Source organism: Thamnophis sirtalis, unplaced genomic scaffold (genome assembly GCF_051295495.1).
Source record: "Thamnophis sirtalis isolate CommonGarterSnake01/CBP01778 unplaced genomic scaffold, rThaSir2_p1.2 scaffold_5, whole genome shotgun sequence".
Taxonomy (NCBI): domain Eukaryota; kingdom Metazoa; phylum Chordata; class Lepidosauria; order Squamata; family Natricidae; genus Thamnophis; species Thamnophis sirtalis.
Window position 1 is genome coordinate 135897133 of NW_028261385.1, and position 27094 is coordinate 135924226.

Genomic DNA, 27094 nt, shown 5'->3' on the forward strand with positions numbered 1-27094 from the left:
TTTATTGGCCAAGTGTGGTTGGACTCACAAGGAATTTGTCTTTGGTGCCTATGCTCTCAGTGTATACATAAAAAGACAAGATACATTCGTCAAGAATCATAAGGTACAGCACTTAATGATAGTCATAAGGTACAAATAAGCAATCAGGAAACAATCAATATAAATATAAATAGGAATGAATGAATGAGATGACAGACTAGATCAGTGTTTCTCAACCTTGGCAACTTGAAGATGTCCGGACTTCAACTCCCAGAATTCCCCAGCCAGCGAATGCTGGCTGGGGAATTCTGGGAGTTGAAGTCCAGACATCTTCAAGTTGCTAAGGTTGAGAAACACTGGACTAGATGACTGACAGACACAGAACATCCAAGTTTTTTAACATAGCGCAACTACAAGAAAACCAGGAAAGTCGCCACCAAGGCATAGAGTGAGGGTTGCGCATGCGTGCATCAGAAGCGAAGGCGCGCCCAAAGGTAAACCTATGCTCTGAATATCCAAATTAACGGACTTCAACGTTTGTTTCCTTCCAATGGCCTCGCGGTGTTTGGCGGGAGGCGGGAGGGGGCGGAACCTTTACCACTATTCGACTCCCGGCGCCCCGTTACGTCTCAGCCGGGCGGAAGAGCCGCGGAAGCTCTCGCTACTGTTTTTACTTCCGCCCGGCTACTGCGTGGGAGAAACTGAAGCTTCTTCTCCCTGCCTGAGAGATGCTGGGAGCCGGTCGAGAGCCGCTGAATGGGGAAGGTACGTCTTTGGCCAAGGGATTGGATTTTTTTTTCCCCGCCTTTCTCCGGTGCTCCTCTTCTGCAGCCACCGATATTAATCCCTCCCGTTTCCCACCTCCTTTCTCCAGGGTGATGCTGGTGGCAGAGAAGCCTCTTGCTTGTTTTCTGGAGTTCATGGCCAACAGCCTACCAAGCGGTCATCGTTGCACTGAGCCCAGGCTAATAATGGAACTCTAGTTGAAATAACCAGGCTGATGGAGCAAAGTAAAGCCAGGCAATCTGGTGAACCAAAGAAAGTTCCTGCTCAGGATTTACACTAAGTGCAATATTTCCATCTGTTTCACACACACACAGACACACACACAGGCCTGCACTTTTGGATTAGATGCTGTTTTGTTTTGGCTACTGTTCCCGTGATCATTAGCCTAACACTATTGGCCACGAGGTGGGCGTGGTCCCTGGGGGTGGGTGGGGCACCTGGTCTCCTCCTTTGGTTTCATATGTATTATGACTCAGCCCAAAAAATACTACAGAAGAGCATTTTGTTGTTCTCATCTTGCTCTGGAGCAGGAAAGAGGCAACTTCATTACTAATTTCTGGACTAATTTCTTTCAGCTGTTAAGAATAAACAATTTGCAGAGAGGGGCAAAAGTGGGTTTTGTGATGTTGATTTTTTATTATTATTATTATCACTTGGCTCCGGGGTACAGTAAAATAATGTGAAGATTATTAAATCTTCTGCAAGAATAAACTACATCAGACTTTGCATGATGTGGTTGCATCATCCTGATTGCTCCGAAGAGAAATTTTGTATCTTGTTCCCTCAGGATGGAGCTGGAAATAATTCCCTGTTTGATTTCTCCCGTGGCAGGAATGGGGCTCACTGTTGCAAATGCAGCAAACAATATACTCAGGGTCAAATAGTGCCATGATATTTTCTGGTTGTATTACTAAAAGGCATTCACTGGTGAAGACTGATAAGAGTGTCAGAGTTCTAAAAGAAATGTTAACCCTTCCTCTTTCGTGGTAATCTTAAGGAATATCTCCCCCCCCCCATGTCATTTGCAAGGAGCAGGAGGAGCACTCCTCCAAAGCAATATTGTACATGATTAGTCTCAAAATCCAATAGGGAGCAAATGGAGTGGATTCCCTCCAGGCCTGATCTAATCCCATTGATTGAAGTATTTCTTTTTCATAAAAAAAAGTTGGCACTGAAGAGTTTGAATTTGGCAAATTAAATCTGAGAAATTATTTTCCTTGACAAAGTTTTAAAATAAGTCTGATTTTTTTCCCCATTACATTAATTTGCTTAAGCAACTTTTCCAGACATTAATGTACTAGGAATGAAAGCCTTCAATTGTTATCCTGCTAATTGATTTTTTTCCCCAGTTCACATGCAATAAAATATCAGATGCTTGATCTGACAATGTGACTAGGCTTTGTTTTACATTATGCAAACATTACATTCTGTGCTTCTCATATTGTAAATTACAAGTTGCAATTCTGATAAGAATTAGTGCCTCTTCTGCAAGCATTTAATAACATAGGAAGCTGTTGTTAACCTTACTTACTCCCTACATGAGAATTTCTGAAAACATCATGTAGGAGTTGACAAAACTCCTTTTGTATCTTGTTTGACCAGAAAATTGTGGGCAGGTTCATTTCTTTATAAAGCCAGTGATTATTCATAGCTAACTGGCTACCTTTAAACTCTCTTTATTTTCTCTTCAGCAACAAGCATGAACTCAGATTCCAAAGAGCAAGATTTGATACATGAAGAGTTCACTTACATTTCTGGAACCCCGACACAGATTCTCAAGTGTGGCCCTTGGCAAGATCTCTGGAATGATAAACCGGCACCCAGACTTCTATTTCTAGTTATCCCTGGTAAGTTTTACATGGGGATGGTTTGATATACACGTTGTCTTGATCGAATCGGTTCTAGAAAATGGAAAGGGGAAGGCTTGAGTATAATTCCATAGAACAAATTAATAAAGACTTCTATTCTGAAAGGGCAGAGGGGATATGGTGATAAAGGATTGAGATACTGGCTGGAAGGGGGAAAAAACCCAAGGGACATTTTCTGATTTATCCCTATGGAGCTACTGGTGCTAGTATGAGGGTCATTTTCATTTTAGTTGCTCAGTTATGGGGTAAAGAATATTAAGTGACAATTCTGCAGAATAGGAGAAGGCCAGTTATAATCAAGTCATCCTTTTTTAAAAAGGGAAACAGCAGAGACATGAGACTGGAGGGGGGGGGATATTTATTATAGTAGTGGAGTAAAATTTTCAATGTCTTGCAAGGCTAAAAGTGTATCTATTTCTTCCTGCTGGAATTGTTCATGATTATTGTCAGATAGTGGTTTTGGAGTAGAAAAGCTTTTTTCTGTTTTAGTGATTGAATATAGTGGCCACAGGTGAACAGATATTGCCTAGAGTTCTAGTTTTCTCATTGAAAAAAGGATAAACTTATTTTCTCAAGTTTAAGCATCTCTATTGATGAGTGAGCTGTTCAGACTAAAGGGTTATTAAGGCTTTAAAATTGGATATCGTGACATTATGAACTAAGCAGGAACAAAATATGCAGATCCAGGAACAAACATGTTCCTTCATAAGTATCTATGCAACATACATTTCAAACAAAATAAATCCTTAACTTATGATCAATTACTTCATGACCATTCAAAGTGGATTTCCCAGAGCTACTTACAACTACAACCTTGGTATGGAATTAAAACCATTGCAACATGTGATTGCATTTTGGAGGCTTGGCAGTTGGCTTAGCTTTGTGAAGTTTTCAGTGTTCTTTGATCACATAACCACAATTTGTGATATTTTTGCCAATTTCTGGCGTTTACTTTCCAGCAAAAATCGCCCATTGGGGAAAAAGATTCATTTAATGACCACCATATTCATTTAATGACTGTATCATTTGCTTAATGATTGGCATAAAAATGGTTGTGTGATGCCTTGATTACATCTCCAAAGATTTACAACTTAATTCCAGACTCAATAATGATAGTAAGGTTCAAGTCCACCCTCAGCCATGGAACTTCACTGGGTGACTTTGAGCCAGTGTTTCTCACTCAACCCAACCAACCTCACCAGGTTGCTGTTTTGAGAAAGAGCAAGGAGGAAGAAACACCGTGCATGCCACTTTCTGCTCCAAAATGAAAGGTAGAATATAATTTTAAATAAATACATTCATTTATTCCCAACTACTATTTCTGATTTCAACAGAATGGTCAGCAGTGTCTCTGAAAGGAACATGAGTTCAGAGGTAGAATCCCAATGAAGTTTAATTTTTCTGGGTTCTCCCAAATAAAGATGGGAAGCACTCCAGTGATTCAGTGGTCTAACCCATCACAGAGCAGCTTCCAAAATTTGTATTTGAGAATACATGGGAAGGCTCTCACAACAGTCACTCGAGCCCTTGTGATCTCTAGGCTGGAATACTGCAATGTGCTCTACATGGGGCTGCCCTTGAAGAGCATCCGGCGACTTCAGCTAGTCCAGAATGCAGCCGCGCGAGTGATTGTGGGCGCACCGCGGTTCGCCCACATAACACCGATCCTCCGTGAGCTGCGCTGGCTACCTGTTGATCTCCGAGTGCGCTTCAAGGTGCTACTCACCATTCATAAAGCCCTTCATGGTAGTGGATCTGACTATTTGAGAGACCGCCTTCTGCCAATTACCTCCCTTCGTCCCATCAGATCGCATAGAGTAGGCCTCCTTCGAATTCCATCCGCCAGTCAGTGCCGACTGGCGACTACGCGGAGGAGAGCCTTCTCAGTTGCAGCTCCAACGCTTTGGAACGATCTCCCCGTGGAGATTCGCACCCTCACCACCGTCCAGACCTTCCGCACAGCCCTCAAGATCTGGCTATCCTGTCAGGCCTGGGGATAAGATCCTAATCTCGCCCCGCCCGAATGTCGAATGAATGTTGTGTTTTATTGGTTATTTTCCTTTTTTCACATTTCTTTTGTGTCCTGTCTTACACTCCCCTCCTATGAAATGTAAGCCGCCCTGAGTCCCCTTAGGGAAAAGGGCGGCCTATAAATGTCAATAAAATGTAAAAATGTAAAATGTAAAAAAAAAGGTGCTTTTTCACAAGGCAACTGGGCTTTCTTGTTTTTTCTTTGAAGACAAGAAGCTTCTTCAGCATTGACTGGTGGTGGGGAATGGAAGGGTGTCCCTTCCCTGTTGAAGACAGGCTCAGGGTGTTGGGAATGAGTCTGTGTTATCTGCAACTCAAACTGAAGCACAAATGGTTCCTGTAGTCTGTAGTTTTTCTGTAAATCCACTCATACTTCCACACCATTCGAAGGGTATTCCTCCCAAAGTGCATAGTTCAACCTTCCATTCCCCACCATCCAGGCAGAGCTGAAGAAGCTTCTTGGATGAGAAGCAAAATGTCTTTAAAGAAAAACAAGAAAACCCAGTTGCCTCCTGAAAAAGCACCTTTGGGAGAACATGGGAAAATTTGTGAGAAATCGTGTGAAATTATCAAATGAATGAAAACGATGCCTGTTGCCAAAAATATCTGATACTTTATTAAATCTCTTAGTCTGTTGTTCTAGGATATGAAACCGTGCAACAAAGCATGCATACAAGAAAAAATATCCAGATGTATTGTAATGATATACACTGCATGTACAAATTGTAGGCACATTCTCCATGGCATCATCCTTCTCTCCCTAATGTCTCTGGGTTACAGTAATACATGGCTGTAATACCTGCCAAACTAAAATGTCACTTTGGAAATTAAATCGGAAACAGTATCAGGTGGAGAAACTGTTGTATGTAAGAGTTGTATGATCTTTGAACAATTACATTTGTACTTGGGAATTTTTGGTGCTCTATCTGACCTTTCAAAGGAAAGGTTTCTGGTCCTTTCTCCTATCAAAGAGATGTTGATCAGCTTTATTTGTGATGAGAAGACGACTAGCATTTCCTAAGCTTGCATATTCTTATGTGGTTTTTTTTTTAGCATAACAGCAAGGAATTCTTAAGCTTTCTTTTGCATTTTGGTTTACTGTGTTGTCACACTGCACTTAAATGAAATTTGAAGCATTCGATCTTAAAAATGATGGAAGTAGAATTTGATGATGTTACCAAGTTTGGTAATGAAATGTCTGCAAGAAAACAACCAAGCACAGAGAGAATCAATTCAACCCTGAGCTAAAAGTATTCTCTTCTATCATATCACAGTATCATTTTATAGACAACGACTTGTGACAAAATCAAAAATACAGTGAGGTGGCTAAAAGCCAGAAGTGTTCTTAAAGCTTTTGCAATACTCATTTGTTTCACTGTTTGAACATTGCAGTGTAATCTCTCTTAAAGTTGGGATGAGATATATGTGTTCAAAGCAGTTCTTGCTCAACAGAAAATGTAGCCTATTCTACATTATGTCAGACTGTTAGGAACTGCTAAATAGGCATTTATTACAAACTAAATAAAATTTAAAAATGCCTAAGACAATTGTGCTTTCTGATTATAATGTAAAAACAAATGTGCCAGAAGATGGTGCTGTTTTAAAGTATAGATTTTTACAGGTTTTTTTTAAATTGGGGAACTTGATTTTCCAATAATGTTGGAGGTTCCAAATAGCTGGTCTCACTGCATTCTTCCAGATATTTAAGTTGCCATGTATATGATATACTCCTTCACAGTCAAATAACATTTGATGTGTCTGACGATAGTTTCTGGGTCATTGGTTGTTTCCCAGGATTAGACTTTTCCCAACAAGTACTCCCAGTGACAAAAAACTGAAGACTGCCACTTCCAAAATTGATTTAGCTGTCTGCTCTTCAAACCATTGCATCTGGATGTGGGATAACTTCATTACCCTGAACAATACACTATGCCAAAACAATAATGAGAAAAGTCCCCACCTATTCTTCATTAAGTCGAACTATTAGGACATTGGCACTGAACTAATGTATAATGATTTTCTCAGAGTTCAATGGAGTTGGTGGAACAAGACTGTTGTATGGAGCATTTTGGGGCAGGCTCTCTATCTCTTCTACTACATTATGTGTCATGGAGGTTAGCTTGGGCTCTTAATATTAAACATGGAAGATAAATGAATATGTTTATATGAGAGAGAATAATGTAAGGTGCGTTGTTCTCTCTCTCTCTCCCTCTCTCTCTCTCTCTCTCTCTCTCTCTCTCTCTCTCTCTCTCTCTCTCTCTCTCTCTCTCTCTTTCTTTCTTAGCTGGGTAGTTGAGATTTTGCATGATGTCTATTTTGAACAGGGCAATAAATGCAAATAACAATTGGTCCCCAAGTTTCTATTTTCAAAAGTTTTACACGGGGCCATATCAGATTTTTGAATGGGATTATGAAATAGTGATAACTTCGACTGTTCACAGAGCTTTGAATGTATCCTTGGATTTTAATCTTGTGGAACCAGACACCTTAAATTCCTTTTTTAGCCACCCTTAGGCCCAATACAGATCACTAGCCGTAGTGCTACAAACTACTGTAAAATGAATGTCCTTACTTTGCGCTAGGTTAATTTGTTCATTATGCTACCAAGGACAATTTTCTCACATTTTGTGGCAGAAACACTGGACAAGTGTTTGTCTTGCTTAAAAGAACAAAGGCAATTGAATAAGCAATCTAAGGGTACTGAGTGCTCTTTTTGACAGCATTTCTGTTGTCTTCATTAAAAAGTGTATTTACATTTGTGCTCCTTGTTTCTACCCGTTCAATGTATGTTTCAGTATCAGTAGCTGTTGTAATAAATGATTTATATGATTATCTTTTATAATTGCTCTTTTTCTGCTCCTCCCTATGCTGTATTTTGTCCTATTTTGTCCATTATATAAAGAAAAACTCAGGTAGTGATACACTGTATCAGAAGATAGAAATCTTCCCTGTCAGGAAAAAAAAATCACAAGTATTAAAATCTACACTGAAAGATTGACTACAAAGCTTAACAAATGTTGATTTCTTTGCAAGTCATTGACTATAAAATGATACTGTGTTGCTGATACAAATGAGACAAATATTCTATACTCCCCCAGTGAAATGAATGGGGAAGAATGAAAATCTGTCAAGGATTTAACAGCATAAAATCTTTGTTTTACCTTTGTTGGCTCTTCCAAAGAATATCAGTTAAAAAAAAGACAAGAACCATGTTATTCAAAGAGCATTTACTTAACTCAGTTCTTTTAAATACATTCTTTTTCATATTTTAGAAATACATGCATAGCATGTGAATTTAAAAAAAATCTTTTAAAAAATGTTTTGGTTAATAAATCCCCCTCCCCCCTTCAAATAAGTTAACTGCTCTAATTCAGGAAAAAATATCCAAGGAACTTGAAAAATGTGGATAATATACTATATTTGAAGACTACATTGCTGGAGAGGTTATACGTTTCTATAGTAAAGCAATGCAATGGAGGAATTAAGTTCTTTCCCCCCACCCCGAAAACTCATTTATGTAGGATTGTAGGGTAAATCTTTGGTAAGTTGCCTACTGAGTTGCAAAATTATTTTTAGACAAAGAATGATAAATGCCACACAGTTTAAGGTATATTTTCATTCCAGGTTCATATATGTATAAATAGTGGTGGGTTTCAAAAATTGTTCGAACCTACTCTGTGAGTGTGGCCTCCTTTGTGAGAGTGGCTTGCCGCCCATGTGACTGGATGGGAGTGGCTTGCTGCCCATGTGACCGGATATGAAGATGCTAATGACACTTGTCAGAACCACCTTAAATTACCTCTCACACACAGCACTGGCATGCATAAGAATATGATGTAAACTTGTTTTTTAAAAGGCATCTTTGATTTGTGTTAAAACAACTTCAACACACACAATGTTCTGATTGCACCACAAACGCAGTAGTCATCCTTTCCTTTCACAGAGGCACTGAGTTTTATAAATATGAGCATGATAGTGTAGAATAATCATATCCAAGGACCAGTGGTGGGTTTCAAAAAAATTTGGAACCTCTTCTGTAGGTGTGGCCTGCTTTCCATGTCCACTGGTAGAACCTCTTCTAACCTGTTCGGTAGATTTGACGAACCGGTTCTACCGAATAGGTGCGAACTGGTAGGAACCCACCTCTGAAATAGTCCATAAGGTGAAAAATATTTGATAAATATAATTTGCGCAAGATACAAGATAAAACTTAATGAATTGTGTTGTACTTGTGGCCAATACTTTTAGTATATTTTTGTCTTTTTTAGGTAATCCAGGATTGGCTGGCTTTTACCGGATATTCATTGAGAGTTTATATTTTAGTTTGAATCAGCAGTATCCCGTGTGGGCCGTTAGCCATGGTGGACATTGTAAAAGTCCTCCTGAAATCAAAAGAAAGGAAGGTAGGTTGAACATCTTTCTTCTATTAGATTATTTATCATTGATGAATGCTTAGTCTATATAAATCAGCTGACAACATCTCTTGTACTTAATAGTATGAAAATGGTGCCATGGATTTTACTGATGTTTTCATTTATGTGTCTAAGGCTAGTTTTAATATTTATGTAGTTGCTTATAAGACTATTCCATTGAAACTCTGAGGCTAGGCAAAATACACCCCAATTAAAAAGAATATATAAAACATACTAAACCTTAAATATTGAACACTGAAAATGCCAACAACCTTCCCAGGGGTACTCACCTCAACCTAGTCACAAAGCTTGGTGGAAGATCCAGGTGTTAACCACCTTTCTAACTGGTACATCTGGTGATAGATCATTCCAAAGAACAGCCAATGTAAAAGGCAGGTTTTTTTTTCTTGCCATTTATTATGGACCTACTTAGCATAGTTCAGGTAGAAGCAACTAAGCTAATTATAGTTGAGCTGCCAAAGGTGGAGGCTGATTGGTATGTACTTGAATGGAAGAATGTCAGAATAACCCAAAATTGCAGGCTTTCCCCACCCCCCACCCCCAAATTTTCTCTGCTGATTTTCAGCCTGCTTTCCAGTTCTTCTAGAAGGGGTTGGTGGTTTCTCAGGAATTAGTTTTCTGAACTAGAAGCAGTTCTAGACCTAACTAGTCCTATCTCCTTCACACACCTTGCCCTGAACACGTCAGAACCATTTGCAGTTTGGAGAATTAATTTTCAGAAAATCACTACCACACCCAGGAACAGCTAGAATTATACAGCCTGAGAAGGAACAGAGCGTTCTAGAATACTCTGTAAAATTCCATTCTGGTATTGATTGTTTTTATTCTGTGTACCACAACGCCTTAATCTTGATGGAATTTAAATTCATGCTCTGTAATGTACACAGTGAGGATATACACACACTAACACACCCATGGGTGTACCAATAATCAGGCTCCATAGGCAGTTTATTATATAAATCACATTAAACGTTCAAATTAGTTGTCATTTTCAACCAAAGATTTCATTATTGAAGTCTATCTATCTATCTATCTATCTATCTATCTATCTATCTATCTATCTATCTATCTATCTATCTATCTATCTATCTATCTATCTCTATATCTATATCTAATCTATATCTATATCTATCTATCTATCTATCTATCTATATATATATCTATATATCTCTATATATCTATATCTATATCTATATCTATATCTATATCTATATATATGTTGTATTTGTGCTGATAAATAAATAAAGGGTAGTGATAAAGAAGTAGTGATCTTCCTCCCATATTTGGGCATACCGGAGGTTGTAACTCTCTCTATATATATGTATGTATGTATGTATGTATGTATGTATGTATGTATGTATGTATGTATTTGTGTGTGTCTGTGTCTGTGTCTCTGTGTTGTATTTGTGCTGATAAATAAATAAAGGGAGACTAGTATAGATCTATTTCAAGCTATTTAGCTCTCATCAGCTAGCCATACCCTTACTGGGATTCGAACCTGGGCTGTATTACATATTAGGCAGATGTGTTAACACTAAGCCACAAGGTTCTCCTCCTTTATCAGCTGAGCCAGGGAAATAGGTATGTATTTAGTGTCACAACCCCTAGTATGCCCAAATATGGGAGGAAGCATACTGCTTCCTTTCTCTGTCTATCGGCTCGTCACAAGAAACCATCCAGACAGAAACCCAATATTTTTACTGTTGCCTTTGTTACATTTGTGTTGTATTTGTGCTGATAAATAAATAAAGGGAGACTAGTATAGATCTATTTCAAGCTATTTAGCTCTCATCAGCTAGCCATACCCTTACTGGGATTCGAACCTGGGCTGTATTACATATTATTACCCCTGGTATGCCCAAATATGGGAGGAAGCATACTGCTTCCTTTCTCTGTCTATCGGCTCGTCACAAGAGACCATCCTGACTAATAGATATATTAGTCAGGGAGCTGAAATTTAGCACAGTTAGTAAGATTGCCTACCCATGTATAGTGGGATTGTTTGGGACTACATTTCCCCTTTGGTAGCTATGAGCCATGACTTGTTATACTCAGTAGGACAGCCAAATTTGAATTTATAGTTGAAGGGAGGTGCGCGTCTAGGGCCACTTTCTATAAAATCAAGATTAACAAAAGTAATTTCTTTGTGTGATAATGACTTAGTGGTTTGCCTTCATCAACCCTTTAAATCAGGGGTCCTCAACCTCTGGGCCATAGACCGGTTCTGGTCCATGTTAGGAAATGGGTTATACAAGTGGCAAGCAAGCGAGTGAAGTTTGATCTGTGCAGGCGTGGGATCTAGGTTGAGCATGAAACCACCCACCTTTCTGTGGAAGAATTGTCTTTCACAAAACTGATCCCTGATGACAGAAAGATTGGGTCACCCCTGCTATAAAATAAACCTACGAAACCAATGCCAAAAAAAGGTCACAGCTATTTTTATTGTAATAGTTATAGTAACAGAATCTTGGAAGTCTGAATTTATTTCTGTGGAAACTAGGAAAGGGGCCAATATTGTTTTCTCAAATATTACTTGGCATGAATTCAAGCCCAACTTGTCCTATCATTGCCTTAGTTGTAGCTCTTTGTCCTATTCTTTAGGGCTATTCCTCTGCCCTCTATAGTTCTAGAGATATAGATCAAACATTCTATTGTTGCAATTTCTTCCAAAGTTTGATGTCTATATTATTGAGTCCAGACAGTTTCCTTGTTAAGTAGGGATCTATCAACGAGCAAAATGATGACTTCAGCAAAAAATTGTCTTATATCTTACATGAGAGTGCATGAATATGGCTATGTTAATCACACAGAAGTCTGCTCTTTCCTGCAGTTTTAACTCTAGTCCAGTTCAGTTTTCTCATATAATTAATAACATCAGGTGTAAATGGGAATATGGTAGAAACTTTGGAAGTGAACAGAAGCATGTTTGGTGGATGCTTCTGAGACCAAGACTAAGTTTTATATTCACTCTGAAGTTGATTTGTATTTTAATGACTATTATTTTTAATTAAAGCCTGTAATTCCTTCCAAGGTGCGTGGGTGTGCCTGAGCCAGGTTGAGCTGGTCACCTGAGAAAGGGATAGAAGGGTGTAATTGCCAGTGGCCCTTTTGGGAGAGGTGCGAAAGATAAAATTTGCTAGTGCTAACTTTTTGGTCAATTCCTATTCCAAAAGATAATGTCATTTTATACTGATATATGGTGCACATTTTATACTGATATACACTGGCCACCTAATTAGAAGGAGGAGTCACTGGAGAAGAGCCTAATGCTGGGAAAGATTGAGGGCAAAAGAAGAAGGGGACGACAGAGAATGAAGTGACTGGATGGAGTCACTGAAGCAGAAGGCATGAGCTTAAATGGATTCCAGGGGATGGTAGAGGACAAGAAGGCCTGGAGAAACATTGTCCATGGGGTCACGATACATGTTTGTGTTATAGTGTGTGTGTGTGTGTGTGTGTGTGTGTGTATAAACAGACACACTGTATTTTTCAGAGTATAAGATGCACCAAGATTTTGAAGAGGCAATTAACAAAAAAAAAACAGGCGAAAATGGGCCCATTTTTTTTTCCAAAAAAAAGGGCAGGCATAGCCTTTAGGAGGCTTGTAGGGTGCTCCTGGGGGGAAATGAGCAAAAAATGGTCCATTTTTTGCAAAGATGGACCCTTTTTGTCAAAAAAAAAGGCATGCCTAGTGCTCCTGGGGGCTGGGAAGGGCAAAATGAGCAAAAAACAGCCAATTTTTCGCTCATTTCTGCCCTCTCCAGCCCCCCAGAGCACTCTGAAAGCCTCCTAAAGGCTATGCATGGTGAAGGAGGCAGGGTTTCGGGAGGCAAAAAATGCTATATTCAGTATATAAGATGCACCCAGATTTTCAGCCTCTTTTTTTGAGGGAAAAAGGTGTGTCGTGTGTGTGTGTGTGTGTGTGTGTGTGTGTAGTGTTAGCAGTTAGTATAGTAATGGTTAACTATAAATTTGAGATCTCTTTACATTTGTCTACCTTTAAAGCTGTAATATACGGAAGGGTTTAACATGGCATTTTGTCATTCTGCTTAAGAACGAAGGATCTATACATGCTGAATAAACATTAGCAGAATCATTAAATGTTGCTTTTTCCTCTGCACTGCCCAGTATTGACACTTTGACTCATTACATTTTCCTAAGGGTTGGTTTGCTTGACTGCAGAGGCTACTTATGAACAGCTCCTTTTATAACCTCATAAACACCGACTACTTATTTATATCCCGTAGTTTTGTCCATTACAACTTGCATATTATTGTTTTGTTTGTGTCTCTGTTTTATATAGTTAAAGAGCTAGAGGATGTTAATGGCATATTTGGACTTAAAATGGCAAGCTTAAAAAACAAGGACAGGGGTAATATTAAAATGCCTCCTTGGATTTTATTGTAATCAAAGCACAGCAATCCTTGTTCCTTTCTTAAAATAAGCAACTGAAGCTTGCACACAGTACATTTATTTTTGAAAGATTATAAGGTTTCCTTAACATATCTCTTAAAAAATTGGAACAGCTTTTATTTAATTTGGTTTCATAGTTTCAGTTGCATTTTGTTCGAGTGGTGTAGTAGTGAAGTAATTTACTTTCTTGCTCTTAAGCTTGAAAACATAGATTTGGAAAGTTTATTTAAATGGCATGTTAGTGCTTCCTCTCAGAGGCTTTTAAAAATTTCAGAGCGCTGGCTTTCAAAACAGAAGCTACTGATCATATGCGGCTGTCAATAAGATCATGTTCAACTAGAGATTAAACAATTGATCTTTTATTGAGTTATAGACACTGTATGCATGCATGTATGTATGTATGTATAAACTTAATATACTGGGTTTATCTTATTATGTGGAAATTGAATTAGAAGCTTTAAAATCAGTTACATTAACACTTTGCATTCCACTCGTAACTTCACATTTAAAATTTTGGCTGACTGTCATTATTGTTGTTATTAAATAGGAATAAGGAATTATAATATGGAATTTGGGATATCTTAAATTCATTACATAGAAATTATTTTTTCAGAGAGCTTTTGTTTTGGATACCTCAAAATTGTTAAACCTGACTGACTGGGATCCAGATAATTGCTTTATCCAGTGTTCTCTGAACAAACAGACAAAAATATGGTTCGACAACTGGGTGATAGTTATCTAATTCCTGGGTCCAGGCAGGGCCTGTTAAGGAGAAAATATGCCAGCTTCCTTCAAGGCTATTGGAAATAGTTCCTTCCTTAAAGGAGCATCAATAATCTAATGGATGCAGAGAACTGTGCCGGTTGCTCAAAGTGGCTGAGACATTTTAGAAAACACCCTATCCAATTACTCATAGGCCATAGGCCAAAGTGAATCCCAGATAATAATTGTCCTGAGCATTGCTTGAGATTCTGCCCAAGTGGGGTTACGACTCAAGTAAACTCAAATGCTGAGGTAAATATCACTGTGGCTTGGGAAAGTTCTTATACTGGGCTCCTTCCCAAAAGGGATTAATCACCCCTAATTATGCTCTGAACAACAGTCCCTGTCCCTCCCATTGCAGTAGAAGAGAAGTAATAAATAGTTTAGCTAAGGAGGCTTGTTTCCTCCATTAAGATATCATTGTAATTTAGCATGTTGTAAATGCAGTGGCTGATCAGCCATACTTGAATGCCTTTACATTCCCTATCCCTGTCAAATTTTCTTAATGCACAGCTGTTAAATTGTTCGATGGATAGGATAAAATCGTATTTAGCCTTAATTCAGCTCAACTTTCATGCATGTGTCCATAAAATACAACCATTGAGTGGAAAGCTGTGCTCCCTGGGGGTGGGGAACTATTTGAATGAGAGTGAACACTGAAAATGTGCATTAGTTTTCACTTTTTCTTTGGATTTTTGTCTAATATCCAAGACCCAAGACATGGCAAGCAACCATCCATTCTCAAGATGGTATAACTAATCAGTTTGTCCCAAGGTGCTTTTTCAAAAGTCAAATGGATTTGTTTTTCCTTGAAGATCTTTTGCTTCTCATCCAAGAAGCTTCTTTAGTTCTGACAACTATGAGCTGGATGACTGAGAATCTCCAGAGACAACTAATAAGTTTGTGTCAGTCTTGCGGGGTAAGCCAGATAGGAATCACAACCAGATAAGCTGATTTTCATTTTTTTGTAAAGTTACATTGACATAATCTTACAAGCCTGAAAGTACAATCCTGTTTCCCTCTCCTATCTCTTTTACAACCCGAGAATCTCTTCTGAGCTTCTTGTCCTGCCCATTATCCAACTGCTGGTTATGCTGTCTCTTATCTGATTGTTCCCTAGCCCTTGCCTCCCCAAATCTTTCCCACATATCCTTACAGGCTAAGAGGACTGCTTAGGTAGAATGCTGCCCTATTTATAAGTGGAATACTCCTCCATTTAGCAGTTCTCGCTCCCAGTCTAATGACTGTTGAGTTGGTGACCTCTCAAATATAGGTTTTTCAGGACTTGGTTGCAGTCTCATGATTAATATTGCATCTGATTTGGCTCTGATAAAAGCAACAATAACAAATAAATGCAGGTGAAAGAAGCACTGGGTGTGTTAATGAAATTACATGGTTATTTCTTACAATGTTTTAGCAAATAGTTTGCTTAAAACATCTCTATTTCATAATCCTCATGAATTTTCATGAGGTCTATGTAATGCTAACCAGCAAGTATTATATAATAAGAAATGAATTATTTACTCTTTTGTAGTGTCACAAATATACTAGAATGTTTTTACTGCAGAATATGTCTGGTTTTTCAGTATAGAGCAGGAGCTTCCTGTTTATAGGACTGTTTAATATATGCAATGATTCACTTTCAAAGTTCTGCAGGCTATTCATCAACAGTGAAATATTACCACATCAGTGTGTGAGAAAAGACTGGTTGTTTTCATTTAACGTTTTAGGAACTGCCTCAGCATGGTAGTGGTGCTCATCTTAATGGTTCAGCCTTTGCTGCTCAGTTTGACTCTTCAGGAACTTTAAAGGACTTTTGAAGTCATAAACACCCATAATAATTCATTAATATTGATTGGAAATGGACAAACATTTTGTGCCAAGAGTTAATGTGTAATATGTAAAAGTATACCATGGGGGGAAAGCTTTGGATTTCCAGCTGATCTTTTTCTCTTTTGATGTGCTTTGTGTTTGTTTGTAATCTTTCATATACATGCATGCACACAAACACATACAAATGTCTATTTTTTGCATTTTTATTTTATATATGACAAATTTTGATCCTACAAAAGTCAATGAACTTCAACTCCTATGATTCCTTGATAGCGTGACTAGGGATGCCGCACTAAAGTCAACAACATGGGAAGGCTTGTAAGTTCCTCACCTTGATCTATCCCATTAACTTACTAAAATTTAAGGGTATACAAAACAGTTTGACTTCAGGATGTTTTCTACTTGAATCATCTCCCACTTCTAATTTGAAATGGGTAGTTTCAACCATTCCAGAAGTATTTTAAACATGAAAAGAACCTTTGCATCAAAATGAAAACATCTTGCAAAACCATTTGTAGAATGGTTGAAATAACCCATTTTGAACTTAAACATTATGAATGCAAAAACATTTTGCAGAATGCAAAAGACTTGGAGAAAAAAATTGGAACTTCATTACTAATTATAAGTTGCCAGCAGCAAGTCTCTTGTGTGCACAAAAATGGAAGGGCACTTCGATTCCTACCATGGACGAATGGTTGCAGAAGCTGGTGGAGTTGACTGAAATGGCAAAATTGACTATTTTGATTGAAGAAAGGAATATAAGTACTTTTGTTTCCACATGGACACCGCTTCTGAACTTGAAGTGGAAAAGAATGAAACTTTGATTTTGGGTTTTACCAATTAGATTGATAGATCCTTATAGAAATGGCTAGTTTATATTATTATGAAAATACAAAAAGTTGTGATTTGATGTTAATGCCTTATTTTACTGCAACAGAGTCAGAAGTCAATGTTTCTTTTTCTTTTTCCTAATCCTTCCTCACTTTTCTCCCCTCCTTTCCTCCCCACTGTTTTTCTATTTACTTCAGTATTTTGTATCTTATTTCACCTTATAACTCAATAACTGGAAAAAAAACATTTTGCGCGCATATACTAGAATTGTATAACTGCCTTTGTACGTATAACACTTGCTTTAGGCTTGTCAGCAAGAGTAGAATTAAGTTGAAGACTGCATAAATCAGTTTGTGTGATTTAAGGATAGCAGATAAAATAGGAAGATTATCCAAGATAACAAGAAAATTACTTTTCTTGTATAAATTAAAAGAGAAGCATAGAAGTTTACTCCTCTGGAATAATTCCCCTTGAACGTATTTTATTTTGAAATCAGTGCCAATAATACTGAAACATGGTAGTTTTAGAGTATGTTTGTTTTTCATTTGTTTCAAACAACCTTTTACTTTTTAAATTATATACATATTCACCAATCTTAATCATATTCATTCATTCACTCATTCATTCATAAGGGGTGCGATGTCCTAGCAGTTAAGACACTGGGCTTGTCAACTGAAAGACTATGAGTTCAAGACTCAAGTACTCAGTGATGGGATGAGTTTCCGTCCTTGTCCAAGCTCCTGCCAATCCAGCATTTTGAAAGCATGCAAATGCAAATAGATAAATAGGTACCACTTCAGTGGGAAAGTAAAAATGTTCCATGCATCTCGGGGAATAGTCATGCCAGACACATGACCATGGAACCATCAATATGATATTGGCTATGTAATAGTATACATGTGATTATATGTTATGAAAATGGATAATAAAAATATATATTTCAAAAAGGAAATAGAGATGAACTCTTCCCCCTAGAGTCAGATATGACTGGACAGGAGGAAACCTTTATTTACTTTTTTACTTTTTCATTCATTTGTATCCTGCCTTACTATTTTCACAAGTAACTTCAGGCAGGAAACATATCAATACACGTTCCTCCTCCTATTTTCTGCACAAGGACTCTGTGAAGTGAGTTGGGCTGAGAGAGAATAACTGCTCCCAGCTCCTATTATCCCTCTAAATACTTGTGTGCAAATATAACAAGTATACTTTTTTGCCCCCGTTGCTTTATGCTACTATAACTATTTTGATGTGTTTCTATTTAAAATTACATTCTCTATATTAAACAGGACATTGTGTTTAGCAGTTTATTTTATGTAATTTAATTTGTAAAAACAAGTTTGCCGATCCTACTTTAAAAGTAATATTTCTTCTCGATTCCATTCCAATAAATGCACCATTATTATTATTTATTTATTTTGAGCAAGAGTATGGATTGGAAAATTTTCCTTTCTTTTTTTTTTCTAATCTTATATTACTAAGGCCTTTCATTGTCCACAATCCTCTTAATTTGAGTCTAGGTGTGTGTGGGCGCACGCGTGCACATATTGTTTATGGATGTTTTCAGCCTTTAACTCCATGACATAAAGATATTTATTTATGAATTTGAAGCTTGTGGAAAAGAAACATTTATATTTTCTGGTGTCACAGTTTCACGGGGTTATATCACAGTTCACTGAGATGAGCAATACTGTGGTTTTCAATTTATATTCTTAACTCCCTCTTTGAGTAAAAACAATGTGCATTACCTCCAAAAGAGCCAGCTAGAGGTCTGAAAAGGCATTGTGTTTGGGGAGAAATCTCTAGAAGACAAATCATGTCCCAACTCATAGTTCATTTGTGGGATTTGAAGGGTATGTAAGATGTCAGTAAGATGCTAAATGAGTAAGAGAAAAGGGCTTCAACTAATTTGATATTCTGGACATTAATGGCTGCCACACATGTGCTAAAGAATACAAAACAAACTCTTTCCTATGCAATTGCACTAATCTTTACAGAAAATTAAAACTGAATAGGATCAAAACTACAACGGCTCATGTGATCTCTTTTCTTGCTCTAGGCGCAGAAACACATTGATATCTTTGCACTTGTGATTTAAATGTAATTAAATCAGTTCATTTAAACCGTGATACTTTTATTCTTTCCTTTCTCTCCTTTCCTTTATCCTTGAGTCTTTTTTTTTACAGTACAACATTTCCTCTATTTTAGTTCTCCAACATAACAAATATTTTGTGAGTTCCATTTTATTCTGCACATAAATTAAATAAGTAGGATGACAGTATGCAACAATGACATAATCTTTTCTTGATTTTGAACACATTATTTGAAGATGGGATGGTCTGCTATGTCCATATTTTTAAAAACTATCCACAATTTCTTGTAATCGATCAAAGGTCTAATAGTATAATAGCACAGGAAAGCAAAAAAAAAAACACCAACAATTCTTTTTCCTCTTCTGTTATCCATCGGATATTTGAAAGTGACCTTAGCTATCTATTCCTTTTCTAAGATTAGTTTCTGCTTCTATAAAAAGTTGAGAAACATTCGTTTTATTTTAACTAAATGACTTTTTAGATCCAGGGCAGAAAAACCAATATACACACCCTGGGTACATGAAGATACTACTTTCTATACCTTTATTTCAATCATTTCATTTAATTGTTGAATGAATAAGAGAAAGGAAAAGCATGAGAAATGATCATATCCAAAAATTATCTTAAGCTTGTGTTACTTGAGAGTTTCATATAATTCAAGACATTACTTTTCATAGGATGAATTAGATGTTCACTTTACAACACAATACTTGGCTATGGACTGGATGAAAAAATAACTAGAGCAACTTGGCCTTAAAAATAGGCCTTCATCTGAAAACAGTGCTTTGGCCTAAGGCCTTTGCTACAAAACTTTTTATTTTCCATTACCTGTATAATAAGTGAAAAAAGAAAACTGTTATTGGCAAAAGATTGCTGTCATCTTTTTTATTTTTATTTTGAGGAGGTAAAAAGAGGGGACATATCATTTACTTCTGTCTCTCACATTCTCCTTTCCGCCTCTTCCATTTTTAATTTAATAGCATAAATCATGGCAGGATGTTTCTAAGGACAGTTTACCAACAGTATTAATTGGCTTTCTCAAAGCTTTTTCTGTGGCCATCCCTGGTTTAATTTGTTTAAGATTTGAACAAAAGGCTAAACATTGAACACTAAACAATAAACAGTAGAAGATCCTGTTTTCTTGAAGCAATTATCATTTTATACCCAACAATTACTTTTTTGTGGCATTTTTTTAAAAACAACTAATTACGCGGGGACCATATGAGAGCACACTCAATAAGTGGTTCTTCATGTTCTCGGTATGGTGCCAAACATGTTACCATAGACAACCCTGTGCAACATAGCCTCTGAGAAACTCTTAAATAGTGAATGTCATCTCGCCTTGACTGTCTCATCTGAGCAACCTAGGAAGAGAGATACTAAACAGAAACAGGTTCCCTTCTCTGTTTTTTCTCTCCCCCTCTCATTGTTGACTGGATTTGAACCTGGAACTTAGCTTGACTTTCTGCTGTTGATACCATACCAGATGTAGTCTGTTAAAGTGGAATGAAGGTTTGCTATAGAAGAGAATATTTGAATGAGATTTTCACAAGCGTTTTTTCTTCTTCTAATAAACTTTTATTTCATGAGGAAAATGAAACAGAGAGGAAGAATGCATTTGAAATTATATTACACAGTGAATGTCTCCAAGGCCATGAGTATTTTATGCTATTTATTAGATTTATATAGCTGCCCATCTCACCTTTTGGCTTTGTCTGTGTTGGTGACACACTGCATCTCCTGAAGGCTTACATTATTTCAACACAAATAATACCAACAGTATATGTACAACTGAATACAAAAAAGAAAGAAAGACAAAAGGAAAAGGGAAAAACACATTACAGTGCACCCCCTACCCCATGGAGACCTTTCCTCTCCCCTTATATTTCTTAGATATACAATATATTCCAATTGTGCCCTTATACCCTCAAAAACAACATATATTCTTGAGTAGGTTTATTCCCTTTGCCTTCCACCAACACTGATTTTATAAAATCCCTCCATATTTCATTATGATTATTTACTTTAATTTATCATTTGTTGCCATACTCCAAAATTCATTATAACACTCATTTCTTTGAATATCCCAATTTTGTCCCCAATATTTAGCCATCACTAATCTAGCTCTTGTTACTAAATTTACAATAAATTCTTTTCTTGTTTCATTTATATCCATTTTTCCACCAGCAACAATAACGCAATCCTCAGTGGCATTTCTAGATTTACATTCAACAGTGCTCTAATTTCTCTAAACACCACGTCCCATATTTTTCGTGCACTAGTCACTTAAATTTTTAGGTGTTTAAAATTTACTGTAACTTATAACCATAATAATGGAATGATTATAAACATGTTTATGACCACCCCCCCCCCGATGCCCCTATCTTGTTTGATATAAAAGAAAGTTATTTAGTGAAGTATTGGAGTGGAACATAAAGTGCCAAAGGTTGAGAAACATTTAAGGTGCTAAATAATATCAAAAGTTTCCAAACTATGGAGGGCTGAAACATACTAATTCTCTGAATAGAATAAAATTTCTAAAATTGTAGGATTCCAAGCCCTGAATAGAATGGGACTTAATATGTAATAGTTAAAACTCATAATTGTGAAGGTAATCCAGCAACATAATTCTTGCTCACTGTTACCCGAAAAAAATAATTCGCCTGCCTTTTGGTTTTTAAAATGCTGCCATTTTGTGGGCTTTTCTAGTCTTTACAGGAAAAATAGACATTGGGGTTATCACAACTGGGTGTTCTTTATGCAATTCTACATCTTCCTTTTGTCCTCTAAGAATTCAGAATGTTCCCTTCTGCTAACTTTCTGGAAAAAATTAAAAGCTTTTATATTATTTTTGGTTAATTTTACTGCATGGTGCATTTAAATAAGTTTTAATTAGTGTTACTATTTTATTGGTAATGTTCTATTTATTACAAGTAATTGAACAACATTAAATAATTATCACTAAAAGAAGGTCTAGGAGTATTCTTGGTCATTTCTGGATTGTTTTTGAAAGCACTTATAAAGAGCTACAGTGAATGCAATAAATCATCTTCAAAGCAAAGGATATAATTTTATTATTATTATTTTTGGTTGTTTATAGAGACGGTTTCACATGACACCGATGATGTTTTTGGGCTTCAAGGACAAGTTGAACACAAGTTGAAATTCCTCCGAAAGTATGTGCCAAAAGATGTCAAGCTCGTACTTATTGGACACTCAATTGGCAGTTATATTGCTCTTAAAATTATGAAACAATCACCAGAACCAGAGGTATGTAAGAGATATATAAACTTTTTCTTTCCCCAATTCGCCTAAACTGATCTTAATTCTTAGTCACAGAAGATGGTCCTAACAGGAAAGAGATAATAGAGGAGGAGGAGGAGGAGGAGGAGGAGGAGGAGGAGGAGATAGTTTTTCTGGGAGATTCCAATTATATATTTTTTAACTTTCTTTGTATCTGTGCTATAGAGGATATAATCATCAGCAATCCTTGAGACCATAAATCCTTCACCCAAATCTGTTCAAAACATTATTAAACTTTTGAATATGCATTGTTTTTTAACAAACACCTCTGGTAGGACTGGAACTCAGCAAGTTGATGATGAAGAATAGGGAAACTACACCAAGAGCCAAGGTGGCGCAGTGGTTAAATGCAGCACTGCAGGCTACTGCTAGATCAGCAGTTCAGCGGTTCAAATCTCACCGGCTCAGGGTTGACTCAGCCTTCCATCCTTCCGAGGTGGGTAAAATGAGGACCCAGATTGTTGGGGGCAATATGCTGACTCTCTGTAAACCGCTTAGAGAGGGCTGAAAGCCCTATGAAGCGGTATATAAGTCTACTGCTAAAACAAAACAAAAAAAAACAAAACTAGAATAGTCCAATTTCCTCCACCTGAAGGAAGTCTCACAGATTGTAGAGAAGGGATTTCACCAAGTATCACAGTAATACGAAAGAAAGTCATACTATCACAGGCAAGTAATCTAGTGGATTCCCCAAAAGAGCAAGAGATGTGTGGTGATGATGGGTGACTCCCTGTTAAGAAGAATCAGCAGCCTGCAGATCAGACATCCTATCAAAACAGTAAGTTGTCCCCTAGGTATGAAGATGTGACCCAAACAATCAGATCTATTAACCATTATTTCATGCTGAAATAAGTGACACTGACAGAGAGAGCTTGGAAAGAATACTGAAAGATGATGTGTCTTTCAAGTCTATGAGTCTATGAGCAAAATAACCTAGGTCACAGGCAGGGGTGAAATTCAGCAGGTTCTGACAGGTTCTGGAGAACCAGTAGTGGAAATTTTGAGTAGTTCGGAGATCCAGCAAGTACCACCTCTGGCTGGCCCCAGAGTGAGGTGGGAATGGAGATTTTGCAGTATCCTTCCCCTGCCATGACCACCAAGCCACGACCACAGAACCAGTAGTAAAAAAATTGAATTTCACCACTGGGCACAGGTGGTGTTTTCATACATACTTCCAATCTGGAAGATATCTTGCTAAGGTTATCTGGAGAGCTTTAAAATAAATTTGAATGGGGACAATGTCATCCTTTCAATATAGACCAGACTAGGAAACCAAAGTCACACAGATTAACACTATTTTTTATTATAAAGATATAGAAAGAGAATCATGAAAACCTGAATGCATTACACACACACACACACACACTTATTTGTAAGATCTAAGAAAGATCATGTCTAAGACATTTGTTCAGATTACAGTTCTACTCCCAGGTTCAGGTTTCTTTTATCTGACCATTGTCTTGGTAGCAGCTTTTTCTCCTGTTCTCCTAGGCCAGTGCTTTTTAAAGTATTGTCCTAAAAGACCCCTGCAGGTCCCCCAAGTCCCTGTCCAGGGGTCCACAAAATCAAATAATATGCCAGTCTATGTTGAAAAATAATGCAGTATTAAAATCCAATCAAACAATTGTGAGAAGCAGCAGTGAATGCATCTATTTTAATTTTTAATATGATAAATACGAATAAATAAAATCCATACAAACAAAAGCGCTTTTGGGATTGTTTGTGATTTTTAAAAGTGGGAAGGGGTCCTGAGCGCAAACTTTTAAGTTAAGTTTAAATTAAGTTAAGCTTAGGCCATTCCCTCTGCCTATTACAGAAGAGGAACTACTACCTGGAATGGAGGTAGAATTTCAAGATCATGAGAAGGGATATTCCCAATTTATGCTGTACTGGTCAGACCACAATTAAAAAAACATGTCCTGTTCTGGAGACCACAATAAGAAAGGCCACTGAGAAACAAGAAAAAGAGCAGAGAACAGCAAAAAAAGATTGTGAGAGGCTTAGAAGCCAAATCTTACAAGAAGTGGGTAAAGGAATTTGGTGTGGTTAGCCGAAAGAAGATAAGGTTAAAGGGTGGTATGATAGCAATATTACAATACATGAAGGGATACCACAAGGAAGAGGGTATTGATTTATTTTCCAGAGTACTGAAAGCTAAGACAAAAATCAAGGATAGAAGTTTTACAGTGAGTAATCCACGCTTGAATTAAGGAGGAATTTCCTAACTGTGAGAGCTGTTAAGCAATGCAACAGCATGCTTCCTCAAGTTCCCTTACTGGATTTTCTAAGGAAAAAAATTGGACAGCTATTTGTCAGAGATGGTATGAAGATTCCAGTACTAGGCAGGAGATTGGGCTTGAAGATTTCCAAGCTTCTTTCCAATTTTATTGTATTTTTTTAAGGATATTCCTTATTACCAGTCCAATTCTGGAGAACCAGTAGTGGAAAGTTTGAGTAGTTTGGAGAACTGGTAAATTCTACCTCTGACTGGCCCTGCCCCCATCTATTCTCTGCCTCCCGAGTCCCAGCTGATCGGGAGGCATTGGGGATTTTGCAGTAACCTTCCCCTGGAGTGGGGAGGGAATGGAGATTTGACAGTATCCTTCCCCTTCCACGCCCACCAAGCCATGCCCACTAAGCCACACCACGCCCACCAAGCCACACCCACAGAACTGATAGTAAAATAATTTGAATCCCCTCACTGTATATAGTGTAGATATTAGTCACACATTTATTATGTTTATGGCTCACGATCATTCATTAAATTAGTGCCATCTTATTTTTTTTCTGTTGGTTTTAGCAAATATTTTTCTAATTGTACAACATTATAAAATCCTTCTGAGGTGGGTAAAATGAGGATCCAGATTGTTGGGGATAATATGCTGACTCTGTAAACCGTTTAGAGAGCGCTGTAAAACACTGTAAAGCAGAATAGAAGTGCTATTGCTATTGCTAAATGTAAATTTATTCCTGTGAATTGTTCTCCTTTGACTGAAAGCTTCCTTTTCTTAAGATGAAACTACAAATCCATAGGAAACAAATTAGCCTATGCTTCACACAGGAATTAACATGGCTAACATCAAGTTCAGATACAAACTTCTCCATTTTTATTTATTTTCCAGGAGAGAGATATTACATTGTATTGTATTTGTAATTTATGTAGTTCTAATACTAAGGGATCTAGGGAAAAAGAGCTTATTTTACTCTAATAGTTACCTGGTTTCAATTATATTTGATTTGTTGAATTGCCTTCCCCCTTCACATGGCCTCAAAGATGTTGCTGGCACAGTAATGATTTGTCAGTGGGTTGAAACTATAGATATGCTTAGGATGATTTGAGAGCACAACGTGCTTGAAGTTAAATTATGACAAGCTGCATTTAAGATAGTTCAACAATAGAAAATATTTGCATAAGCCAGTTTGTTGCACAACTTCTGCTCAAAGTAGGTTAACCTCAATATTTTATGATATGAAGTGTGATAATAAGAAACTTGTGTTTCCATCTCTTCTCTTGTTTTTATTGGAATATTTAATTGTCAGGAGAATTCAAGTCCACAAGTGTAGTTTAGTAGCTGGCTGTGCATCTGTGTGTGTTTATGGCTACTTTCTATATTTGCTATGGGATTCTGGTTTTTGGTTTAAAATGTACAGCTTTCTAGATAGTTTTTCAATGCAATGTGTTCTTGCTTTGAACTACTTGGTTGTTATTTTTGTAGTTCCCTATTATTTGTTTTCATTCGAAGTGCACCTATTAAAATTTTATTTAAAGTTATTTTTAAATAACTCTGGAAAACCAGAATGCATCTTTGGACTGGGTGGGAGGAACCTGGACCAGAATTCAAAACGAATGCCCTGGAAGTTGTGATCGCACAACTGACCCTCTCTCTCTCTCCCTCCCTCCCTCTCTCTCTCTCTCTCCCTCCCTCCCTCCCTCCCTCCCTCCCTCCCTCTCTCTCTCACTCTCTCTCTTTTTCACACACACACACACAAACACAAACATGCACACACACACCTGATGTTTACATTGTTTTGAATTAAGCAGGTGCACCAAGTAAACACTCTGCTTAGCTTCAGTAATATAAACTTTTTTTCTCAGGTTTGCAGCTTGGGGATGCACAATTGGAGCCAAAGCATATGACAGCTTGTACCTAGAGGCTCTCCTGAGTTCAAGAAAAAAAATGTATCTGCTTGAACATTTAACATATATTTTTTTACGTACAGAAGTCATAGAGTATATTATTTTATTGGTTTAGCCTGAGGCGAGGCAACAGAAGAGGGAGAGAGAAGGGAAATAAGATCAAAAATATAAAGGAAAAAGGGGGAAAACATGTTACATATAAGAAAATATTCACCCTAGTTTTTAAACTGATCATTACACTTTGGCCATGTGAAATAATATTGATTGATTGCTTTTTCAAAATTGAAAAACCCAGTATTAATTGAGTAGAAGCATGTTAAAGATTGAGCCAACTTAAAAGTAAAGATAATTTTTCTGATAGTGGGAATCCATGGAGTAACTTACCTGCTGGAGTAATGGGTGCTCTATCACTGTAGGTTTTCTAAAATAGACTGGACAACCATTTAACTGGGATGCCATATAAGACATCTGCCTTGAGCTGGGATTGGACTAAATGGCATCCTAAGTCTCTTCCAGCCGTATGATTCTATCTTCTATCTTCTATTTCACTGATAGAGAATCAACTTATAAGCAGAAAGAAAACACAAAATCAGTTTGATAAATACCTAATTCTTCATATAGTGA

General features: G+C 37.3%; 1 protein-coding gene across 2 annotated transcripts in view; it reads left to right on the plus strand.

Annotated features, from left to right (window-relative positions):
• The first annotated feature begins 596 nt into the window (after window positions 1–596).
• Window positions 597–27094, plus strand: part of LDAH (lipid droplet associated hydrolase) — a 93720-nt gene continuing 67222 nt past the window's right edge. For both annotated transcript variants that reach the window (XM_087716965.1, XM_087716966.1), the window contains exons 1-4: window positions 597–744; window positions 2457–2612; window positions 8933–9067; window positions 22130–22299. In XM_087716965.1, the coding sequence (XP_087573091.1) occupies window positions 708–744; window positions 2457–2612; window positions 8933–9067; window positions 22130–22299 (498 nt within the window). In that variant the 5' untranslated portion in view covers window positions 597–707. The remainder of the gene's footprint in view (window positions 745–2456; window positions 2613–8932; window positions 9068–22129; window positions 22300–27094) is intronic.